Below are 24,713 nucleotides of genomic sequence, written 5' to 3' on the forward strand. Positions count from 1 at the left end.
TGACATCCTTCTAACTACCGCCAGCCATCCGACACCCCTCTGTCACCTCGTGGCGACCCCCTTCCTCCCCACAAAAAGTAGCTGCTGTCCTTTTATAGTAATGACTTCTGTGTGTCTCTTTATAGTTTTATTCTCAAAATGTGCATCTCTAGGGCGCCTGGGTGGCTCAGCCAGTTGAGCATCTGACTTTGGCTAGGTCATGATCTCACATTTCAAGAATTTGAGCCCCGTGTTGGGCTCCTCGTTGACAGCAAAAAGCCTACTTGGGATTCTCTCTCTCCCCCTCCCCTACTTGCACACGTGCCCTCTCTCTAAATAAATGAATACACTTTTATTTATTTATTTATTTATTTATTTATTTATTTATTTATTTTTAAATTTTTTTAACGTTTATTTATTTTTGAGACAGAGAGAGACAGAGCATGAACGGGGGAGGGTCAGAGAGAGGGGGACACAGAATCTGAAACAGGCTCCAGGCTCCGAGCTGTCAGCACAGAGCCCGAAGCGGGGCTCGAACCCACAGACTGCGAGATCATGACCTGAGCCGAAGTCGGCCGCTTAACCGACTGAGCCACCCAGGCGCCCCTACACTTTTATTTTTTAATAGTATTTTTTAAAGTTTATTTACTTTGAAAGAGAGTGGGGGGGGGGGCAGAGAGAGGGAGAGAGAGAGTCCCAAGCAGGCTCCACACTGTCAGCACAGAACCTGACGTGGGGCACAAACCCACGAACTGTGAGATCATGACCTGAGCTGAAACCAAGAGTCAGATGCTCAACTGACTTAGCCACTCAGGTACCCCAAATGAATAAACTTTTTTTTTTTTTTTTTTTTAATATTTGTTTATTTTTGAGAGAGAGAGAGAGAGTCAGAGCGTGAGTGGGGTAGGAGCAGAGAGAGAGGGAGACACAGAGCTCCAGGCTCCGAGCTGTCAGTACAGAGCCTGACGCAGGGCTCAAATCCACAAACCGCGAGATCACGACCTGAGCTGAAGTTGGATGCTTAACCAACCGAGTCACCCAAGCGCCCCTACACTTAAAAAAAAAAAAAAAAAAAACACAAAAAAAAACGCATTTAGGGGCATCTAGGTGGCTCATTTGGTTGAGCGTTGGACTCTCCATTTCAGTTCAAGTCATGATCTCATGCTTTGTGAGTTCAAGGCCCGCATTGGACTCTGTGGTAAGTGTGGAGCCTTGCTTAGGATTCTCTCCTCCTCTCTCTGCCCCTCCCTTGCTCTCTCTCTCAAAATAATAAAACTTAAAAAAAAAAAGTGTATCTTTATCCACCAGTTTAGTCCGCCATTAAAAAATTTTTGATTTAAAATTTGAAGTCGGTTAAAAATACAGAAACACTATAGTAATGCTTGAGGTGGAATAGAACTCCCCACCATTATTCCCTGGAAGCATCTGGCAGGTTCTTTAGTCAGAATCTGCTGTTCTTTCAGGGGTGCCTGCCTGGCTCAGTCAGTGGAGCGTGTGACTCTTGATCTCAGGGTCGAGTTCAAGCCCCACATTGGGTGTAGAGATTACTTAAAAACAAAACAAACAAACAAAAATTAGCATTTCTAATTCTTTCTCAGTGGACGTTTTTACTTGATTCCCACAGTTCTTTCAGGAGTTTCTTTCTTTCTAGAGTTTCCTTTGCTCTTTTTTTCTTCTCTTGCTTTTTCTTCTCTGCCTCCCGTTTTTCTTTGTAAACAAGACTGTTTTCGCCGTTGTAGAAAATATCCACTTTCTCTTGTAGGATTATCCGGGCTAGCTTTCTGTTCTGATCGACTGATCTCGTCTGATGGCACTGCAAGAGACAGTAACTTACACCGTGAAAAAGTTCATTCTGGACAGAACAAAGACCATATTGCCCTCCTGCCTCTGCTCTGCTCAGCCCTTGCCCTTGCCCCACCCTCCAGCATACGTATGATGTGGCTTTTTCTGTGATTATTTGTAATTAAGAGCGTTGCTTTGTTCGGAAGCGATGACAGCAGTAACATAACGTCCCCAAATAGTTTTGAAAATGTCAATTGCTATGTCTAGCTTGTGGCCAGGGAACAAACACTCTGCACCATTTATAAATGTAAAATTCTGGGGGCGCCCGGGCAGCTCAGTCGGTTAAGCGTCTGACTTCAGCTCAGGTCATGATCTTGTGGTTTGTGAATTTGAGCCCCGCGTTGAGCTCTGCACTGATGTGTGGACTCTGGGATTCTCTCTCTCCCTCTCTCTCCTCGTGTTCTCTCTCTCTCTCAAAATAAACTAACTTAGAAAAATTTATAAATGTAAACTTCTGTCTCAAGGAGGGAGATAGCATCTTTATTATTAGTCAACCGTAACAGTGATTACGTCATACCTGAGTTAGGAAGGGTGAGCGCCTTGCAAAGCTATCTGATAAAGCCTGTGAAATCAGAGTCAAAGCATACTACTAAAGGCGAATCTGCAGTGAGGTTATAAAATAGTTAAACCAAAACCGTGTCAGGTTTCAGAATTTTATTTGTTGCTCATGAATGACACCGTTTCTCAAGGAGGAAAAAAGCGATTGAGAAAAAAAGAAAAGCGAGTGAGGTTTTTAGTTGATAGGCTCTTGGCTCAAAAACTTGGCAGTGAAAAAACAGTTGTTCGGAGCCAGACTGTGGGCTTGCTCTCGGTTGATGCCTGCGGCTGTGGGATCTTGGGCAAGTTACTTAACCTCTCTGTGCCTGATTCCGCACTTGTACCGTGGAAAAGGTAAGGCACGAGGGCTCGCGAGGACAAAGACTACGCGCCTCATTGCACGACGCCTACCACGTGTGGACGTGACGGACGTCGCTGCGGTTAGTACCAGCCGGCACACGGAACAGCGGCTTAGCCATCTCCTCTGTTCCTCCGCCCGGGCCGCCCCTCGGGCCCTCGGGCCACTCAGAAGGGACTGCCAGTTCCACTGAGGCAGCGGGGCCACTACTCACAAGCCAGGAAAACGGGGAAAAAGCATTTCCGTATTTCCGAGGGCTTCGAACCGTGCTGAGAGCTGGTGATGCTCTGATCGGAGATTGGTTTTGATACAAAAAGGGGAGACTCTACAGGCAGCCAGCCGCCGCGTGTTTACTCCGAGGGCTAGAGAGGCTTCGCCCCGTTACCTCACGCTCAGAAGGGCGGGTGTCACTGACATTTACCCAAGAGGGGACGGGGGGACACGGCCAGGTCGCTGAGGGCCGGGACGGCGGGCAGACACCCCAGGCCAGCGTGCCGCTCGGGGACCGGGGCCCGCGGCTTCTGCCGGACCGCGAACACCGCACGGCTCTGCGAGAACCGCGCTGCCTGCCGGATGCCAGGCCCGCAGGTGTCCCCTGGCGCCACGGGCCCCCGGAAGGAAGCTTCTGAGGCTCTGCCTCGGGGCCGGAGGCGGGATCTGCAGCGCCAACCGAACCGGGCCGCGAGGAGAACGCACCTCGGCCGACCACCGCCGTCACTCAAGGCCCCCCCCCCCCCCCCCCCCCCCCCGAACCCCAGGACCCCCAGCGGGCTTCCTCCTCTACCTTGACGACGATGCCCGAGGGGATGTGCTTCAGCACCACACAGTTGCTGGTTTTGTTGGTTGCCTGGCCCCCCGGACCGTGCCCTTTCACGAACTGCTCTTCAAGGTCACTCTCATCCAGGGGAGGCAGCAGAGCGGGGCGGTCCCTCCTGCCTGCCATCTGGACCGCGGTGACTGCCGCTCCCGGGGCTAACAGCGCTGGCCTCCCCCGAAGCCCGAGTCCCCACGGCGCCGTGCACATTCTGGCCAGCGGTGCGGGCCAACGAAAGAAACCCGAGGTACTCATGGAGAGGAGCTCTGCTTGTTGAGGACCTGAGTTGGAGGAAGAAAGACAGCCTTTCAGGAAGACGCGTTTGCTCCCAAGAGGACACTTCGGGATCTAGGACGACCTTTTATAAACCAGTTCAGACCACGGCCACCCACCCGTCGCCAAGGTATTTAGGAAACTGGCAAAGACAGAGCGGCGAGCCTTGCGTTGATCTCCCGTGGCCTTAGCAGCACGCTCCCTGCCAGCGGATACATGTTTTCTTACGACGGACTGAAAATATCTTCGAAGCACCCGGAGGTGCCGTTTTCTCAGGGAGGAGAGGTTGTGAGTGTGTGACACACAACAGAAGAGGGCCGTAATTCGCTAAGGAAATATTACACAGGGCATCAAGCGGGAATTAGGATCTGAGTCAAGCGACGTTATTTCGACGTTTGAGAATCTTTGAAATCAAAATGTAAAGAACGACAGTATGCGAGTCTATTTTATAGCTGAGCTTACACAGTCTGACACGGTAAATATCACTATCAATCAATGTCATGATTGTTGTTTTTTAATGTTTCCAGTTTCATGGACTTGAATAGGAACATCTGTTCCCTCAGACGCACTGCCAATATCGTGATCCAAGTGGCGCTCCTTACTGGAACCATGAAATCAGCGGATTTTTAGTAAGGTGCCTGTTAGGTTCAAAATGCCACACGGGGTGTAGTGAGTGGTGCGAGGCGGAAAAGAGCGAGCCTCTGTCTTCATGGAGCTTGGAGTCTAGTCAGAAGATGCTAAAAAAAGAAAGCAGTATTTATTTAGACAATTTTTGTTAACGCTTATTTATTTTTGAGAGAGAGACAGAGAGTGGGAGCAGGGGAGGGGCAGAGAGAGAGAGGGAGACACAGAGTCTGAAGCAGGCACCAGGCTCCGAGCCGTCAGCGCAGAGCCCGACGCGGGGCTCGAACCCACAAACCGTGAGATCACGACCTGGGCCGAAGTCGGACGCTCAACCGACTGAGACACCCAGGCACTCCAAGTAAGCAGGATTTAAATAGCTGCTCCCGACGTAGCAGAAGGCTGAAGCGTCTCAGCTGACAGGTAACAGTATAGACAGGAGCTCCCAGGACATGGTGGTCCCGCGGGCCTTTGCTTCCAGGGGAGGAGGGCAGAGCGAGCTGAAAGGTGTTAGCTCCTTTCAAAGATCGGTAACCTCGCCATGCGGACAGGGACAAGTCACAACGGGGGCCCGTCTTATCTGGAAAATGGGTAAATGAGCCCTTCTCTACCCATCCGGCACAGGCATAAAGATCAGAGAAAAAAAAAAATATCCCGGAAAGATCTGTTTTGAGACCAATTTGTAGCAAAACTCCTGTCACTCAGGTGGATTATGGGAACTATGAGTGTGCCGCTCCCTTGCTTGACGCTTCTTGATCCGAGAGGGCGCGGACGCTAAAAAGGGATGTGTGGCCCTTTTTAACAACTGCTGCTTCCTTTCAGACTCTAAATAGCTGCTTTTACCATTTGAGACCCTGTAAATTCCACCTGATGGCCCCCGGTCTCCAACATAGGTAGGAAGTGGCGTGTGCCTAAGCCACAAGTAACTTAACCTGCACCAAATACTTTCCGCAGGTTTGCTCTTGGCTCGTTTACCTTTGTTGTCGTGGGATGTCAGGTCTGGCTGCTGACTTCCACTGAGCCCACGCTGGTCTCCAACTAGCTTTGTGGAAGCTCAATGCAGACACATGCTGCTGGGCATTGCTGCCTTGTAACCACATGCACTTCTGTCATTTCACGTGTATCTATCTGAGTAGTCCTCTCAGCTGGCCCTGAGATGACACTGGCCATCTCTAGAGTGACAGTAAGGTGTTCATCTCTCTCCCTCTATGGAAAATAAAAACAATGAAATCTGCTTTTCAAGCCTTATGCCAATGCTAATTTTCAATTCTATGACTGACATTGTAGTCTAAACTCGTAACTTCTTCCTTCCCTCCTTTCTTTTCTTTAAACAAGTGTTTTATTTTTGAGAGAGAGAGAGAGAGAGAGAGACGGCACGAGCGGGGGAGGGGGGGGAGAGAGAGAGAGAGAGAGAGAAAATCTGAAGCAGGCTCCAGGCTCTGAGCTGTCAGCATGGTGCCCGACGTGGGGCTCGGACCCACAATCCGGGAGATCATGACCTGAGCCAAAACCGGATGCTTAACTGAGTGGGCCACCCAGGCACCTCTAAACTCGTAACTTCTTTCTGAAAAGTACGCCATTCAGCGTGTAGGTCAGTCCCTTGGGGCGAGGATTAGCGTGGCATTGGCAAGATGCTCTGTGGCTGCGAGGGGCTAGATTTTGAAACAGAGTGTGCCGGTGCCACTTAAAAACAACCGGGTTTGTTTGTTTGTTTTTTTTTTTAATTTTTTTTTTAACGTTTATTTATTTTTGAGACAGAGAGAGACAGAGCATGAACGGGGGAGGGGCAGAGAGAGAGGGAGACACAGAATCGGAAGCAGGCTCCAGGCTCTGAGCCATCAGCCCAGAGCCCGACGCGGGGCTCGAACTCACGGACCGCGAGATCGTGACCTGAGCTGAAGTCGGACGCTTAACCGACTGCGCCACCCAGGCGCCCCAGAACAACCGGGTTTGTTTATCGTGTGTCAGGTCTCTCCAAAGTCCGCTCACGAGCAGAGAAACGATAAACCCATAAACTCAGGCGCTTTTCTGAAATCGCTGCAACAAAGAATCCGCTCCCCTGTAACCGAGTGAAGTGAATGAGACTGAGTCGATGCCCAAAATTCCCCTTTCCCTTATTTCTGCTTTCAAGCCACAGAACAAGATCCCTTTGTGTACCAGACAGCATCTAGTCCCTGGATCAGATTTGTTGTGGAACTCAAGCCCAGGGCCTCCCTTGGGGTTTCTCTTCCGCTGGTTGGTAAATCTGACCGGCCAGGGCAGCCTTGGAATTGAGTGCAGGGACAAAGAAAGGAAGAGAGTCGGAGACAAGGCAAAACTCCCAGACAAAGGGCGGAGAGGAGAGTGCGTTTATCAGCTGCTCTGTCCCCGGCCTGCTGTGTTTCCAGTCTCTACCTTTCTGTCCTAGTTCAGAGCCGACACACACACTAGAAGGTCTCCCACCCAACTGGAGTTCACGAAGGCCCCCGGTGTTCAGTTACTGGCTGCTTTGTTTAACAGCTAATTCCAACAGCCAATCGGACGATTCTAAATACTTTCAGTATCTCCTGGAGCTTTGGCTCTACGCCAACGACTGCTCAAAATGACAAACTCACCCGTGGTTCCGCTTCCCCAAAGCCCAGAGAAGAATACGGATTGGGTTTCAGTTTTTGTGATACCCGCAGAGCAACCCAAAGTCTTCGGGGGAACAATACAAGCATCTTCAATTAGAGCTCATTGTGACATTAAGAAAGAGAAAAGGACAAATGGTAACAAGTGCTGGCAGAGGGAAACCAGGAGTCCTGACAGCTTGCCCCAGTTCCTTTCTGTGAGCGTGCGCCTCCCTTCAGGGCCGGCTCTCCACCCCGGCGTCGCCTCAGTGCTGCTCTTCCTCTGACGGCTTCGGCCCCCAACGGCTGACGCAGTTGGGCTTAAAGCCTCTCTCGCTGTCCCAGTCCCTTCCCACTTGGTCAGGTCAGAGATAACGGGAGTCAGGACTTTACAAAACGGAACGTTCATTTGTTCAATGAACGTTTCCAACACCTCCTATGTGCCGGGCGTGGGTCTCAGGGAGCCCAGGGGGCCTGTTGCACAAATGGGAAATTAAGATGCCCCGAAATCTGACACGTGCTGTAGCCCGGAATGGAGAAGATGCCACAGAGAGCGGTGGTTCTTGGTCACTGTGCCCGAGTCCCTTGGACTTGGAATCTGCATTCTGTTAGGTGCCTCCTCTCCTGACCTGGACCCAGCCGCCACACATTCCCGCCTCAGGCCTCCGTGGCCAACCCAAACCCAGGAAGACGTCTAGCTGCAGGGGTGGTGTGGTCCGCTCTGGGATGTGGCCCGTGACTGCGGCCAACAGTCAGACGTAAAGCAGAGCAGCAAGGCGAGGCTCGCTTCGCCGGCAGCATTAATGCTCCTGAGACGGGCAAAGGGGACGCTGATGCCTTTCCCGTTGTGCCTCCGAGACAGATAAGGGTATCTGAATCCATTTGCAGGAAGTCATAGGATTTCAATCTCTGGACTCCCCTCCCGGATGCCATTTGCCCCAAATTCACTGTTTATTCTTCTGAGAGAGAGAGAGAGAAACTATTTTCTCTTAGCCACGACTTTCATATTGTCTCAACCTCGGAGAGACTTCATCAAAGCCAACTGAAAGAACAGATGTGGAGCTCAATGGGAACAGGGTGCTTTAGGAAAGGCAACCGGTAAAGCTCTTGAGAGAGACAAATCCCCGGGAATCCTGCAAACCAGGATCCCGCTTCATTAGGCCTGGGGTGGGGCCTGAGACTCTGTATTCCTAACCAGCTCCCTGGTGAGGCTCTTGCCTCCAGGAACCCCACTGCGAGAGCATGGCCAAAAGCTCTGAGCAAAGGTGCTGCCTGGGTGCTGGCTCTTGGGAGCGTCTAAATGCTGGATGGGGTCCTGGGACGACGACGGAAAAGATGACGATGAGGAAGGTGTGAAGGACAGTAATGGTGGGAAGAGAAAACACTCACAGAAAGAACTGAATGCATATGGGTTTGAGCTAATAGGGAATGTGAAATGGTAACCAGGGGACTGAGAAATGGGGTCATCCGAAAAAAGAACGCCAATAATGTGTTCTAGAACAGCGTTGTCCGACCTGAACATAATGTAGGCCACGTGTGAAATTCTAAATTTTCTAGTAATCACCTTAAAAACAGTAAAAAGGGGCACCTGGCTGGCTCAGTCGGTGCAAAATGTCACTCTTGATCTTGGGGTTGGAAGTTTAAGCCCCAAATTGGGTGCAGAGATCACTTAACAATAAAATCTTAACAAAACAAAACAAAAAACAAAACAAAACTGGGGTGCCTGGGTAGCTCAGTCGGTTGAGCGTCCGACTTAGGCTCAGGTCATGATATCGCGGTTCGTGGGTTCGAGCCTTGCGTCAGGCTCTGTGCCAAAAGCTGAGTCTGGAGCCTGCTTCGGATTCTGTGTCTCCCTCTCTCTGCCCCTTCCCCACTCGTGCTCCCTCTCAAAAATAAATATTTAAAAACATTTATAAAAAAGTAATAAAAATAAACTCAAAACAGTAATAAGAAACTGATGAAATGAATGTTAACATATTTGAAAGATACACATTTAATATACTTTACTTACTATATTAACCTGGTATGGCCAAAATATCATTTCAACATGTGATCAATATAAAAATTATGCACACCTTATTATTTATATGAAGTCTTCAAAATCTACCCTATCAGACCGCGTAGCTCCAGAATCTTTCTTCTCATTATGGTCCGCAGAGCAGTAGCAACATAACCACTTGGGAGCTTGTTAGGAATGGAGACTCTCACGCCCTACCCCAGACTTCCGAGCTGAGAACCTGCATTTTATGAAGATCCACAGGTGACTCAGAGTCACACTCCCAAAGTCTGAGAAGCACTGTACTAGGACACAGGAACGAGCAAGTTCTTTCATCTGCTGGGACAGACGCTTCTAGAAACTGGTGTTTCTCATGTTTGTAATATTTAAGAAGTTGAGGCCAGAATTCTGGAGTGCCGACAACCTTCTTGGTCACGGTCCTGTTTCCCTCTCCGTAACAGGAGAGAAAGTGACAAGTCGCGAGACAATGACCTGATCGATCCTGAGGGACCAGAAACGGTGACTGCTGGGACAGGCGGATGTGTGGTGGTGAAGCTTGAAAAGGACAAAATGGCCAGCTGATGGCACCAGAAGCTAAGTGAGAGAATGACTTTCTGAGAAATGCTTAATCATAATCCATGTTGCCTAGTATGTTTCGGTGCGCCCTGGAAAATGGGAGTTAAAAAAAAGCAGCCGTTTCCCATGGGCTCCAACTAACTCGTCCCTCTGTTCTGCGTGTCTGAAGTCCTTGCAGGGGCTAGAGCACCTCCTGGTGCCGCGGCTCAGGCCTGAAACAGACCAAGCCCTTTCCTGGGCTTGGGGGTTTGCTCTGAAGATAAGGCACCTTTCACTCACAGGAAGTGCTGGCAGAGGATTATTTCTCAAATAAGACGAGCATAATAGATTGAGCAGGAAATGCCCAGCTGGGGACTGCGCCAGGTCTGGTCTCCATGTAACAGAGCTCAAGAGACAACTCATGAAGGAGATAAAGAGAAAAGCTTTCAATTCACATGACACTAACATCCCATTCTGTGTTTTTTTTTTTTTAACAGAAAACTCTGAATCCACAGAGAATGACACCTGTCCTATTTGTGTGCATTGCTGTGATTTTTCCTCTATTTATGGCATCTAACAGGAACTTTATAATTTTATCACCTGCGGTTTATTTAATTATAATTTTTTAAGTTTATTTATTTTGAGAGGGAGAGAGAATGAGCAGGGGAGGAGCAGACAGAGAGGGGGAGAGACGGAATTCCAAGCAGGCTTGATGTGGGACTCATTGTGGGACTCGAATTCACAAACCTGTGAGATCGTGACCTGAGCCGAAATCAAGAGACGGACGCTTAACCAACTGAGCCACCCAGGTGCCCCCAACTGTTAAAATAAGGCAGAAACACATAAAAAAGCAGCAGTAATAACACTCTACATGTTCTTAAATTCTCAACGCCTCCATTATCATGATTGATACCTTGTATTCGTTTAGGACTTAGATGCTTTCAAGGTATTTTCAAGTATATTATCATATTTGACACTAATAAAGAAAAAAAGGGATTAGCTGAGGAAGACTTATCTTGGAAGAACATTAGGTATCCCATTATTATTATTAATTATTTTTAATGTTTCGTTTATTTTTGAGAGAGTGCAAGTGGGGGAGAGGTAGAGAGAGGGGGACAGAGGATCTGAAGCAGGCTCCCTGCCGACAGCAGCAAGCCCGACGCGAGGCTCGAACTCATGAACCGTGAGATCATGACCTGAGCTGAAGTCAGACGCTCAACTGACTGAGTCACCCAGGAGCCCCAGGTATTCCATTTTTAAACTAAACTTATCATTTCGACAGCTTTCTTTTTATCCCTTTTCCCTTCACCTTTCATAACATCTCTAGATGTTCTTTCTCCAGCTCCTTAATTAGCTCATTTTCCTCAACTTTCTCTTCTTGACTCTTCCTTTAATTTTTTTGTCCCTGAAAGGCCACATTGCCTATAGTCACTGTCTTGGCTTCATGATTTGCTCACTGTGCAACTTTGGTCATATTTCATCATCTGTAAAGTGGAAGTGATACCACCTACAATGAGAAAAAAAAAAAGTACAAATCTCCACAAACATTGAGCACTTAGGAGTACTTCAGATCCCTAAACTATAAAGCTAAAGAGCCTCTGACTAACACACCATATAAATTGTGGTCTTATCCCACAAACCTAACCTGCAAACTGATTGTTTCATAGGCTTTAAAAAAAATTTTTTTTTTTTTTAAATTAAGTCGTCTCTACTCGCAACATGGGGCTCGAACTCATGACCCCAAGATCCCAAGAGTCACATGCTCTTCCAACTGAGCCAGCCAGGCTCAGTGAAAAGGAATCTAGAACAGTGACCTGCAAATTATTTCAGTTGGTACGGTCCAATTTAAGAAGTACTTGAAAACCATGAGGTTACCAAAGACATGCTATTTGGTGAGGTCATAATTGTGGTCTATGAAATCAGGTGCCAGGAGATAATTATGATGCCACGAATACAGTGTGACTTCCCAGCAGGCTCACATTGAAAGATAAACCACCTGCATCCAAGCAAGTCCTGGTTTAAACATGAAGGTCATTAGGGATTATCTCATATAGGAAGAAAAACCGTGAAGGACAAGAAAGATGAAAAAATTTATATTTAAATTTTTTTTTTTTTTTAATTTGAGAGAGAGCGTGCGAGCAGGGGAAAGGGGCAGAGGGAGAGAATCCCAAGCTGTCTCCGTACTCAGTGCAGAGCCCGATGTGGGGCTCGATCCCACAACCCTGGGACCATGACCCTAGCTGAAATCAAGAGTCAGATGCTCACGATCTACTACTCTATCACTCATGAGCTACCGGGGAGCCCTGAAAAAACTTAAATATATATCCGAAGATTTCATGTTTAATAATTAAACTATAAAGTTTTAATGTTCCATATATATATATATATATATATATATTGCTGTAGAGAACTGCACCCCCCCCCCCACCCCCCCCCCCCCCCGCCAAATGACAAACAGTTTGGACATAATAATCAAAGAGTAGCAACCCTAGGGTTAACAGAAACCAAATGCTGTAAGCTATTATCAGCCATTATGACTGCACAGCCTGGTCTTATCCACACCAACGTGAAAGGTTTCTGCTCAAAAAAAAGATCTCCGCTCAAAAGCTGTCAGTGTGAAGCCTTCAAGGTCAAAGAGATACTTGAGCAATTTGTTATGATAAAGTCCTATAGTAATCATACCATCATAAAGGGCATAAAATAGTGGTGTCAGCTTGCACACAAATAGTGCAAAATCTCCAGGATGGGTGGTAGGTTTAGATTAGATGAAGTTATTATACATTTACTGGAATTTCTGAAGCCTCTACTTCTGTTTTCTACATTCAGAAATCATGTCTATGGGTTTTAAAAACTACTTTTTTAGGGCCGCCTGGGTGGCTCAGTTGGTTAAGCGTCTGACTTCGGTTCAGGTCATGGTCTCATGGTTCGTGAGTTTGAGCCCCGCATTGGGCTCTGTGCTGATAGCTCAGAGCCTGGAGCCTGCTTCAGATTCTCTGTCTCCCTCTCTCTCTGTCCCTCCCCTGATCACACTCTGTCTCTCTCTCTCAAAAATAAATAAACATTAAAAAAACAAAAACAGGGGCCTGGGTGGCTCAGTCAGTTAGGCATCTGACTTCAGCTTAGGTCATGATCTCGTCATTCCTGAGTTTGAGCCCTCCGTCAGGCTCTGTGCTGACAGCTCAGAGCCTGGAGCCTGCTTCGGATTCTGTATTTCCTTTTTTCTCTGCCCCTCCCCTGCTCACACTCTGTCTCTCCCTCTCAAAAATAAATATTAAAACAACAACAACAACAACAACAACAGCAACAACAAAACGACAAAAAAACCCAAGAAAACTTGGTTAACCAGAATAGTAGCTCCTGAATACACTGGCTTATTAGGACATTAATAGATAAAAAGTTACCTAAAACCACACAGCCAAAACAAAAAAACCCCAAAAACCTACATCCTCAAACTGAACAGAACCCATTGGATTTTGCAGCCAAAAGTGATCATCTCCTGCCTCTTGCATGGTTAGGAACTAATCACCAGAACTCAATTTTGGGGTTAATATTTTTTCTTGTAAGGAAGCACAACTCGGTCTGCCTGGAGATGTCTCAGTAATTCACACTTCTCAGTTCTTCTGAGTGTAAAAGATTCTACAATGTCTTGGGACACCTGGGATCTCGCGGTTTGTGGGTTTGAGCCCCGCGTCGGGCTCTGTGCTGACAGCTCAGAGCCTGGAGCCTGCTTCGGATTCTGTGTCTCCCTCTCTCTCTGTTCCTCCCCTGCTCGTTCTCTGTCTCTCTGTGTCTCTCAAAAATAAATAAACGTTAAAAAAAAAAAAAAAAGATTCTACAATGTCTCAAATAACAGACAACTGAAATTATGTTCAATTATGACCAACTGAAATTAGTGATAAAACTTTTTTTTTTTTTTGTGGGCTTGAAATATGATCACTGAAGTCAGAGCCATGTGCTTAGAATTAGTTTTTGATTTTAGTGAGGTATTACATGAGCACAGAAGGATTAACACAATGGGGCGGGTGTGGATTAAGTTTATTTAAGCTTGAAATCTATCATATACAGATGGGGTTTTGGACACAGACTGAATTTTTACTCTTTGAGACAGAATTGTTAGGAAGCTCAGATGACATGGAATGCCTCGAAGATCTGTCATTGCTGCCAATAACATTTCACGGTGCATCCTGGCTTTTCAGCCATAGCTACATGATAGGGCTAGCAAAGTTCTTTCACTTTGGACCCAGGAACCCTGGAGGGAAATCTAAGAGCTGGCCTTAAAAGTTAACTAGTCTTAAGAATGTGAACTCAACAGGGGTGCCTGGGTGGCTCAGTCGCTTAAGCATTTGACCTCGGTTCAGGTCCTGATCTCACAGCTCTCTGCTAACGGCTCTCGGAGCCAGCTTCGGATCCTCTTTCTCCCTCTCTCTCTGCCCTTCCCCTGCTCATGCTCCCTCAAAAATAAATAAATATTAAAAAAAAGTGAACTGAACAGAGAGAATGAAATGGTGGCGCCTCCAGGAAAGGACACAAATTCTCTGTCGTCCTTGAAAGGCCTGGCAAGAGCCATGCTGACACCTACTATGTGCCAGCTTGGAACAGCACCTGCTGCGTGCTAAGAGCTCTATAGAGCTCTGTTGGACAAGTAAATGAAGCTCTTTCCATTTCTTCTCGGGCCTCGGTGGACCCGTTTTCTCCAAGGCGGTGAGCTGTCCTCCCCTCCCCACACCAGTCCTTGAAGAGCCCCGGGAAAGACCCCCAGCAGCTTAGGGTAAACCAGGTGCAGAGAAAACTTAGCTCAGTGTCTGGACAAGTTGCACCTCACCGCCAGCGGTGTCTCAGGTCAATTGGTTGCACGAATCAGGACCGCAAGCTGGGAGAGTCAGGCGTCCTAGCTCCCAGTCCTCTCTTCAGAGTCCTTGACAATCGCAGGCAACCGTACAGGCGGCTGGCTGCTCCACGGATGCTTACCTGGCTGCAGACGTGGTCTCCAACCCGCCACTTTCTAGGGTAACAGGAACCACTGCAGAAGGTGCATCGAAAGCGCACTCCTGGATTTGCGCACGCGCAGTACTCCCGCCGTCGCTTCCCTCACTAGCCCTGGGCTCATTCTTACCAACTGCGCATGCGGAGAGCGGAAGCTATTTTTAGCGTGGCAGCTGTACGTTCCCAGAGAACCAATCAGACGGGAGGGCCTCGCAGAAGCTCCGCCCCCTCCGAGTTCCCAAGCGTAGGACCTCCCCCTTTGGAGAAAGGGGCGTGAAGAGAAAGGGGAGAAGGACGGACGCTCCGCGGTGCAACCGTCTCCGCCCCCTTTCGTGCAGCCAATCACAGGCAGGACGACGGGCGCGCGCACGCTCCCTCGAGTTTAACGGTCGCGAGAGGCCGCTCGCCTGACGCTGACATCCACTGTGGGAGCCCCGGCCAGGTGAGTGGTCGCCGGCCTGCGGGGAGCCGTCAGTCGCGGGGGGCAAGGGGACGAGGCTCGGAAGACCTGGACTTAGCAGAACCCTAAGTGTGCTGATGGGCTCAGGGCGGGGGTGGGGGGACGACGGCCACACGACACAACCCCCACCACAGTCCTCGGGTATGTGGGGGCTTCGCCTGCGGCCGGGTGCCTTTTCTAGACTCAGTGCCCTTGAGTGACACCCGCGCGGCCCAATCGCAGAGCGCCTCATCCCGAGTGGCGGGGGGCTTGTGGGATTTGTCTCCTTTTTTTGATCTTCCCTGGTTGACTTTGGGAATCGCGGTTGTAATTGTGGGAGCAGCGGCTTTTCCTTCCGCCTCCCCGCTGCCCACAGTTCAGGCGACCGCGTTTTGTTCTTGCTCGCCGTCCCACTTTGACCCGAGAGCCACCCCATCAGCAATTGAGGTCTGGCTGTGAAGGCAAGGGGGTCAGGATCTGGCCTCAAAACCTCTGGAACCCTGTCTTCCGTACCCCCCTCGGGCTCCTAGCAAAGCGAAACACCTGGTTAACTTTCCGAGTGTCGGGCCCCAATTTGTACCATCCCATCCCCCATCCTCCCAGCGACCTTCTTTTTGGCGAGGGGTTTTGGGGACCAAGAGCGTCACATTTCGTTCCTGGGAAATATAAAAATGGCTCTGTGCTTATAACCGTTGTCCACGGCGTGTTTTTGTTTTAATTTTGCATTTATGTCGGGTCCCCCCCCCCCTTTTATTTCCCTTTCCTCTCCCCCCCTCCCCCACTGGAGAAGCATCTTTGCGTTTCGAGTGGTTTTCCATCTCCATCTTCTGCATCCGGATTACTTCAGCGGGCGAAATAGTGGATGGGGTCGCAGATCCAAGTCCCTGGAGAGCAGGGTGATTTGAATCCAGATATTTTCGTTGCCGGGTGGAAGGTGCAGCCCCAGACCTTTTCAGGACCCCATTTGTGGCTGGTGATGGGCTGAGCCACGGGGGAGAAATCCATTTAGGTAGGTCCAGTTACCCTTGGCTTTCACAAAACCTACCTCCCGCCAAGGAAGTGGTTCCTTGATGAGCTGATGTTTTTTAAGGTTGTGCTTTGTAAAACCAGGCCCCAGAAGTGGGAACCTAGTGGAATCTTGTAAGCAGCATAAATGGTTTTTTTTTTTTGTTTTTTTTTTTTTTCCTTGCTCTTTCACTTTTTCAAAAAGACATGAATTCCCTAAGTAGGAAGCGTGGTGTTTGATTTGTGATGGCCAACTTGCCTCTGTACACCTGGCGTCAGTTAACCTGCATCAGTTAGTTATTTTTAGTTGACCCGGCAAATAGTCTTTAAAGAAGTAATAAAGGCTATGTAGCGCAAAATGCATTCCAGCCAACGGACAAACAACTGTTGGTAACCATTTAATTGGCTGTTTTTAATACCAAATTAAATACTAAGTAGTTCCAGTTTATCCGCCGTGTAAATCAGCAAGCATTACTGGGTAGAGCTTCTTAAATGAACAAGGCATGTACGTGTTCCAGTTGTTACGCAGTAGAGTCGTGTCTAGAACCTTGATAGTTAAACACATAGAATTCTGAAATAATACCTGGAAAAGATGAAGCTACTTTTGCAAATCACCCTTATTGTAGATTTCTTGAGATCCAATTCATGTATCGTAAGATGCGTCCCTTTAAAGCGTACAATTCATTGGTTTTTAGTATATTCACAGATGGGTTGTGTAACCATCACCACCATTTAATTCTGGAATTTCTCATCACCCTAAAAAGACACTCCATACCCATTTTTTTCTTTTATGTTTATTTATTTCCGAGACAGAGAGAGACGGAGCATGCGTGGGGGAGGGGCAGAGAGAGAGGGAGACACAGAATCCGAAGCCGGCTCCAGGCTCTGAGCTGTCAGCACAGATCCTCACGCGGGGCTCGAACCCACGAACTGTGAGATCATGACCCAAGCCGAAGTCAGTCGCTCAACCAACTGAGCCCCCCGGGCGCCCCTCCATACCCATTTTTGGTCACTTCATGCCCCAGCTCTGGCAACCATAAATCTACTTTCTGTCTCAAAAGATTTGCCTATTCTAGATTCCTCACATAAATGACATCATACGTTATGTGATCTTTTACTGAGCTTCCTTTACTTGATTATGATATTTCGGCGTTTGTCCACATTGTAGTATTGTATCAGTATTTCATTTCTTCTTATGGCTGAGAAATATTCCATTATATGTATATACAACATGAGTTTATTCATCAGTTGATGGACGCCTTAGTTGTTTCTGCATTTTAACTATTGTAAATGATGTTGCTATTCTTAATGCCAATTTATATAAAAGGATCAAGGTTTCCAAAGTAATGAAAAAGCAGTTGCTAGATTTAGTGGCTTTTTATAGTATTTTTTCCTCCATTCATTTTCAGACTCTCTTGGGAGCTTAGGATATTTCCCAGTTCTGAATGTTAGCCACTGAAAATGCCTGTAGACGATGAAGCATCTGAAGATGACTCGGATTCAGTTTCTTCAAACATTGAAAGAACCTACATTTTCAAATAAGAGAGTGTAACGATTTCTATACACTATGGAAGATTTTGATTTGGTGAAACCCTTACGGAAAACTTCATCTTCTGTAGAATCTGATATAAAAAATTCTCCCCATTCTTTTGGACTGAACTTAAATATTAATAGGTAAGAATGGGATAGATAGATTTTTTTTTTTTTTTATGTAAAAACAAATCAAAACAAGTTTATTTGCCCAGTTGACCCAAATAGCATCACAGTTATTGGTTCGCATTTAAATAACAACAGCCCCTGAGCAGGAACTGTTCAGGGATAGTTGTTTTAAGTCCAGAATAGTTTCATTCTTTTCCTGTTTTTTGTTTCTCCCAGAGATAATACACTTTTGCATGGGGAACATTGTGGAAAAGAACTTATTTTCCTAGTTACGGTTCTCTGTACACTTTTAAAACTTCCTCATAGATTACGAACATGCCTTTAGAATTTAATTGACTAAATACTGTTTCTACATACAAATAACGTTTAATATTTCAGAACTACCTCACCAACCTGGGAAGTAACAATTAAAGTTGAATACTAGGAAGTAAGCAGAAAAACAGACCCTGAGTAGACAAAAATAGATGCTATCCAACAATGCATTTTATGCATTTTCTTTTTAAGCTATCCCGTGTTTGCGCCTTTTTTTTTTTTTTTAAGTTTATTTATTTTTGAGACAGAGAGCGAGAGAACGAGGGGCAGAGAGAGAGGGAGGGGGGAGACAGAGAATTCCAAGCAGGCTCCAGACTGTCAGCACAGAGCCTGATGCAGGGCTTGAACCCATGAACCGTGAGATCATGACCTGAGCCAAAATCAGGTTTTGGGACGTTTAACCGACTGAGCCACCCATGCACCCCTTTGGTTTGTTTGTAATCAGAACCCGTTTGCTTTCATTTTGTACATAATCTGACAAACTTGGGTTATTTGATTTCTAAATTTCTAGTAGCTTAAAAACAGCAAAGGGGTAGAGTCCATTAGAGAGGAGACCACCTATATACCAAGCAGGTACAAGGGAGCAAAAACTTACCAGTCTGGGCCCTACTGTTAAAGGGTCAGATATTTTCGAACACAATAGATCTTGATGAAATTAATAAATTCATTAATTCCTTAAAAAGTTTGTTCATTCTCTGCCCTTCTCAGGAGGAATATAAGGCAGCTTACAAGAATATATAAAATGAAAAAGCAAGGTGAAAGGGTGGGAAAGTGTGTGGCAAATGGTCCAAGAGAGATGTCTGTGTTTGTAATCTATACCATGTACTGAAAGTTTGTTTCCTATATCACCTAGTGGTCCCTATGAAGAACTCCCTTTAAAATTTTTTTTATGTTTATTATTTTGAGAGAGAGAGAGAGAGAGAGAGAGAGAGAGATCCCAAGCAGGCTCCCCACTGTCAGTGCAGAGCCCAATGTGGGGCTCGAACTTATGAACTCTGAGATCTTGGCCTGGGCCAAAACCAAGAGTCAGACACTTAACCAACTAAGTCACCCAGGTGCCCCTGAAGAAATCCCTTTTAGAACACAATTTTCCTAGGGGAACCTAAATATGTCCTTTTTTTTTTAAGATTTAATTAAAAAAATTTTTTTAATCTCTACCCCCAACATGGGGCTTGAAGTCACCAACCCGAGATCAAGAGTTGTGTGCTCCACCAACTGAGCCAGCCAGGTTACCCCTAAATATGCCCTTGTAATGAAAATTATGTAACTGAACTTGTCTCCCTTTTCATTGTGACTGGTGGTTAAATCAGCCAAATTTAGACTTGATAATTACACAACTGTGTAAATCCGTAACGGACAACATGTATGTTCTCCTTTCCCTTGGGTTTTTATTAATCTTTCTCTGATCCTACTTGTCACTATTTTTCTGTTATTTTAATTAGTATTGTTTTTTTTTTTAAATGAACTCTTTGTGAAACAATATAGGTTATCAATAAATAAATGAAAAATGATCTCTTAGACTGGAATTTAAACAGATTTTATTTTCCTTAATTATGCTTTGTGTTTTTATAAAACAAACCTGAAATAACTTCCTCTCAAGTTTGGGAAAGCAGTCCTCCTGGAAAGAATGAGTGCTATTTTACACAATGAACAGGCTAAATAAGTCCTGAATATTTGCTGCTAATTTACTTGGCACAACTTTTATTCAAAGACAGTGCAAAAAAGATAAGCATCAGTTTATCACACCAAATTAGGGGGATGCGATTAACAACACTTGACTGCAGTTCTGGGCAGTGGAAAAAGAATCTCTGCTACGATAAAAAAGGCTCTTCTTACAGTAGAGTGCAATAATCCTCTGGAATAATGTAGATTGGAGAAGCTAGACCCTTTTCTTATCGTATGGCAGAAACTTACTTTCTGTTGGTACTTTGGAGTGTTCTCGCGCTTTTGGAGAAAGTCTTTCTGTTGGGTTCTTAAATAAGTGTTGTCTTTTTACTGCTATTTTCCTTTTGTGGACAAACGTGATCAGATTTTCAACAAACGAGGTGCCATTAAGAAGGATTAAATGTCAGTGGTTTTGTACTGCTCTGCTAAACTTGAACTGCTGAATTATTCAACACTTGGTAGAATGAAGAAAACCATTTGAATTATTTATGTTTCAACAGAAGTAGTCCCCACCTTAGTACAAATGGGGTATCCTCTTTCTCAGGGAAGACCAGACCATCTGTAATTCAAGGTACAGTTGAAGTCCTAACCTCTTTAATGCAAGAGCTACAAAACAGTGGAAGGACTGATTCGGAACTTTGGAAAAACTGTGAGGTATCTAGTTTTGTTTTATTTGTGGAATCTTAAAAAATATAATTGTACATGTGCCTCTACTAAACTCTAAATTATTAGAGATTTATCTTCTAAAGAGCATGATACTTATTGCTAACGTGGTCAAAAGTAGTAATTGGGGAACAGCACTGAACGCATACGAAAAAGATGATCAAAAGCATGTTTTGACAAATATCAGTCATTAGACACATTAATTTATATTTTAAGTGTCAACTAAAATATTAGCTTTGTTCAGAGAAGGGAGAAGTCCAAATTTACTGATACTATTACTAATTCTAATGTTTTAAGTAACACATACAGAAGTGTTACCATTTTGAAAAACCTAAATCCTCTTTGAACTATTTATAAATTAAGGCTTTTGCTTAGTAATGTTTTATCCCATTTAGTTGTGATACATTGAGTTATATTGATTTTTCAGGTCAGTGGTTCTTTCTTTGGTCTACAGGTTAAATTGTGATATAAAAACTTAGCAGATAAAAGAATATATAATATGTAAATTTTGATTCACAGAATAATGCCCAAGTTAGATTTTTCCAAAGCTAGATTTGGTAATGCTTTATAGAAATGTATAAAACATTATTATTATTAAATTGTTTATTTAGGGGACAGTAGATTTTATTTTAAATGTTTATCATACTTTTAAAACCATTGTTTGTGTAATTGTCAAAATGTAAAGTGGAACGGATGAATACCTGGTTTAAGAATTCGGTAGCAGCCACCCCTAATTGTAATTATTTGTATTCATTATCCATAATCACTGAAGTTATAAGACGACTGAGTATTGGGGCACCTGGGTGGCTAAGTCGGTTAAGGTCCAACGTCGGTCTCAGTACAGAGCCCGCTTCGGATCCTCTGCCTCCCTTTCTCTCTTTCAAAAATAAATAAACATTAAAAAAAAAAAAAAAGAAAGAAAGAATGACTGAGTATTAATGCAAACTTTAAGAAAACTGAGTTTTAAGTGTTTACAGTTTTTATGTTTTTTCCATGTAATAATCAGTCTGTGATAATGCAAGAGACCGGTAAAATGATGCAATTAAAAGTGAAATCCTTTGTGAAATATTTCCCCTAATATACTTACTCATTAGCTTATGAACCTGAATTAGTATGCTTTTAAAAAAATAAGGCATTGCTTTTCTGGCAAATTCATGTTTAGCTAGAAATTGTTGCTTTTAATACTTCGAAATCAGCATCTTTGAATCAGTATTTGTTTGTGAATCTAAGATACAGGTTTTTATAAGCCAGCATATCGACTAGCCACTAACACCTTAACATTTGAGCCTGTTTCTTTACACCCTTTCTTCTTCACCTGTGATATAATATTATTATTTTTACTATGTTTAATAATAACTAATTTTTGTAATGTAGACATGTAATTGATTATTCAGTGAATAGTTTCTTAAGATAGTTCTTTGACAGAGTATGAAATCTCCTGGTCATTTCAGTAAAATTTCTCCAATTTATTAGTGTGTTTTGTGGCAAACAAAACCAAAATATGATGTTTTAGTGTAGTATTGTAGGAAGAATGGGAGGGGTAAGGATCGTGCAAGCCTTATTCCTGACTATTTCCCCTGAATTTCATGTTTTCACCTTCTTCTGGAATTGTAACATTTGTCTGATTTCTACCACTTGTAGTGTTATTAAAATATAAACCTTCCACAGAGCTCAGAGCTCTGGAGATCTGATTTCTTTAGAATTTCTTTCTAAAACCTCTTTCCTGGAATTCTTTTTTTTTTTTTTTTTAATGTTTGTTATTTTATTTTTGAGAGAGTTGGGGAGGGGCAGAGAGAGAGAGAGAGACAGAGGATTTGAAGCAGGCTCCGCGCTAATGGCAGAAAGCACCATGCAGGACTCGAAGTCACAAACCTTGAGATCGTGACCTGAGCCGGAGGCCGATACTTAACCGACTGAGCCACCCAGGGGCCCCCATCTTTCCTGGAATTCTTAAGTTTATCACTGCTTAAACTTGAGAAGGTTATGTATTTTGATTCATGGGAAATAATTTTTTAACGCATTTACATAGAAATACTTCAATATATTCTTAAAGACTTGCTATTGCTAATATTTCTGTGATGGTAAATTTTTAAAACACATTATTAGCTAATTTGTCTTAATTCATTATTTTAGCATTTTAACTATTTAGTGCTACTGATTACATATTTAAGAGTAATGGTTGTACAATGATTGTTGTTATTATGTGTACTGTTTATTGTGTGTCGATTTGCCAAGCAATATACTAGACACTTTTTTTGTCAGTGGCACTCAACCTTATTAGACCCAAAGCCCTCAATTTGTAATATTACAATTAAATTACTAATTTACAAATAAATTTTACAATTTCAAAAATAACATCAACTTATATTGTCCTGAAATGAAGTTCGCAGATATATCCTGCCTGTACCCACTTTAAAAACAATCATCCTCTTAACTGTGATATAAAGGAGGAATGACAGTTACTTATAGCATGATAACAGGTATTTCAGTATACACGTGCTCAGGCACATCCACATTACAAGACCTAGTGAAGCATAGCCTGGTGTTTATACGTAGACTCATTGCGAAGACAGTGGCTACAGACGTGGACCGATACAGCTCTTCTGTATTGACAATCCAGAACTGCATTTGGTGACATGATTTTCTGAAACGGTGACCAATTTCTGATCAAGTTCTGAAGCAAACATAACATCTTTGTAGTTGGATTCCTGGACAATTTGGTGATTTGAAAGCTGTGCAAAATATATGTTATTTTTATAATATAAAGTGGACACAGGACAGTTTTTCGTTGTCGGGGACCATCCTGTGATTTGCATCCTTGGACTGCCCACAAAGTGCTGGTAGTGCTCTCCCTAGCTTTGTGACATCCATGACCTCACAGATTTTCAAAATCTAGTTCCCCCCCTTGAGATCACTGTTTTCACATCCATCATATTGGAATTTAAAATTTATCCTCCCAGCCACCTGGGAGGTGTTCCTCTTCCGATTTTATACTGCCCCCCCCCCCCCCAATTTATAAATTAGTAAAGAGCATAAATGAGATATACTTGTTGAGGACCATACAGGTTGTTAGTGGAGAGCAGGGAGTCAGGCCTAGGATGTCAAAGCCAATGGAATATTTACTAGGCATACGATAGAAACCCCATTCAGGCTAATAGCATCAAAAACTGTACAGGGGAAAGCTTTAATTAGATGCCTAAGTCCTCCAACAGTATGTACAATGTAGATCATATAAATAATGTTGGTTAGAAATGAATAATAGTTCTTAATAATTATGTGAAAAATGTTATTTGCTGCGTTTATAATGTTCTTAAATATGCTTATTGAAAATTGAAATATTATTTATAAAATCTGACTAGGGAGAACAAAATCTTCTCTACCAATTTATATCCAGAGCAAGCTCTCTTCATTTGTATCCTAAATAAGAAAATGATAATAAGGATGTGGTTAACGTTGCGTGTCACGTAAATATAAGGCCATTTTTTTGGTTATTTTTTTGTTGTTGTTATGTAATTCCGTCATTATTGTAATTTAGTTTTTTGTGACTAGTAACTTTGTCAGATTAAAATAACCCCTAAAGTAGTGCTTAAGTTAGTATAACTTAGTAAGAAAACTGTTCCCTGATTTATTTTTTGTTTTGATTAAGGTACTTCATGTTATAGGTAAGTTGAGAAGATAAGGAACTGAATTTGATGTAGCCTACCTTATCCTTATCAAGTTAGTTGATTTAGAATTAATACTTCCTATTAGCACTATTCTATTTTCTTTCTTTTTATTTTTATTTTTTTTATTTTTATTTTTTGAGAGACAAAAAGAGAGCATCCACCCAGTGTGGAGCCCAAAATGGGGCTCAGCGTGGGGCTCGATCTCATGACCGTGAGAGCATGGACCTGAGCAGAAATCAAGAGCTGGATGCTTAACTGACCGAGCCACTCAGGCGACCAGCACTGTTTTATTTATTTGTTTTTAAAAATGTTTATTTTTGATAGAGACAGAGTACGAGCAGGGGAGGGGCAGAGAGAGAGGGAGACACAGAATCCGAAGCAGGTTCCGGGCTCTGAGCTGTCATCGTGGAGCCCGATTCAGGGCTTGAATTCTCGGACCGTGAGATCACGACCTGAGTTGAAGTTGGACGTTTAACCGACTGAGCCTGCCAGGCGCCCCAGCACTGTTTTATTTCAATCCTGGGGTTTTTTGCTTCCTTTGTTTTAATACAGTTATATAGTCTTCAACTTAATTCTGCTCTATTATAATTATAGAAACGGTTTTCAGTATTAATCTGAAGGACCTCTGAATTGTGTAGTCTGTAATACCAAGAAAAAAAATTCATCTTGAACTTGACCTTTTTTTTTTTTTTTTTTTTTTTTGAGTAAACCACAGCCACTGTAAGGCTCAAACCCTTGTCCCTGAGCTCAAGAGTTGCA

At 44.3% G+C, this 24,713-nt stretch overlaps 2 protein-coding genes and 1 long non-coding RNA gene across 8 annotated transcripts in view; 2 read left to right on the top strand and 1 right to left on the bottom strand.

The window, feature by feature from the left end:
- Positions 1-1,566: 1,566 nt before the first annotated feature.
- Positions 1,567-14,660, bottom strand: MTRFR (mitochondrial translation release factor in rescue). The gene is made up of 3 exons (XM_019467631.2): positions 14,532-14,660; positions 3,501-3,811; positions 1,567-1,792 (listed from the first exon to the last, which is right to left on the bottom strand). The coding sequence occupies exons 2-3, from the start codon at positions 3,783-3,785 to the stop codon at positions 1,574-1,576; spliced, it is 504 nt and encodes a 167-aa protein (XP_019323176.1). The 5' UTR covers positions 3,786-3,811; positions 14,532-14,660; the 3' UTR covers positions 1,567-1,573.
- LOC128776986 (uncharacterized) lies at positions 3,810-11,125 on the top strand. Its single transcript, XR_008422100.1, has 2 exons — positions 3,810-4,847; positions 9,470-11,125. It is a non-coding gene; the product is annotated as an uncharacterized LOC128776986 (long non-coding RNA).
- A 214-nt stretch (positions 14,661-14,874) lies between the features above and the next one.
- MPHOSPH9 (M-phase phosphoprotein 9) overlaps positions 14,875-24,713 on the top strand; it is a 58,694-nt gene continuing 48,855 nt past the window's right edge. For 3 of the 6 annotated variants that reach the window (XM_019467624.2, XM_019467627.2, XM_019467629.2), the window contains exons 1-3: positions 14,875-14,988; positions 17,400-17,664; positions 20,127-20,280. In XM_019467624.2, the coding sequence (XP_019323169.2) occupies positions 17,558-17,664; positions 20,127-20,280 (261 nt within the window). In that variant the 5' untranslated portion in view covers positions 14,875-14,988; positions 17,400-17,557. Of the gene's footprint in view, positions 14,989-15,973; positions 15,995-17,399; positions 17,665-20,126; positions 20,281-24,713 lie in introns of those variants that run through there. The other 3 variants (XM_019467626.2, XM_019467625.2, XM_019467628.2) reach the window with 3 other exon arrangements.

The sequence above is a fragment of the Panthera pardus genome, unplaced genomic scaffold (genome assembly GCF_024362965.1).
Source record: "Panthera pardus isolate Hobbes unplaced genomic scaffold, ASM2436296v1 HiC_scaffold_15, whole genome shotgun sequence".
NCBI classification, from domain to species: Eukaryota; Metazoa; Chordata; class Mammalia; order Carnivora; family Felidae; genus Panthera; species Panthera pardus.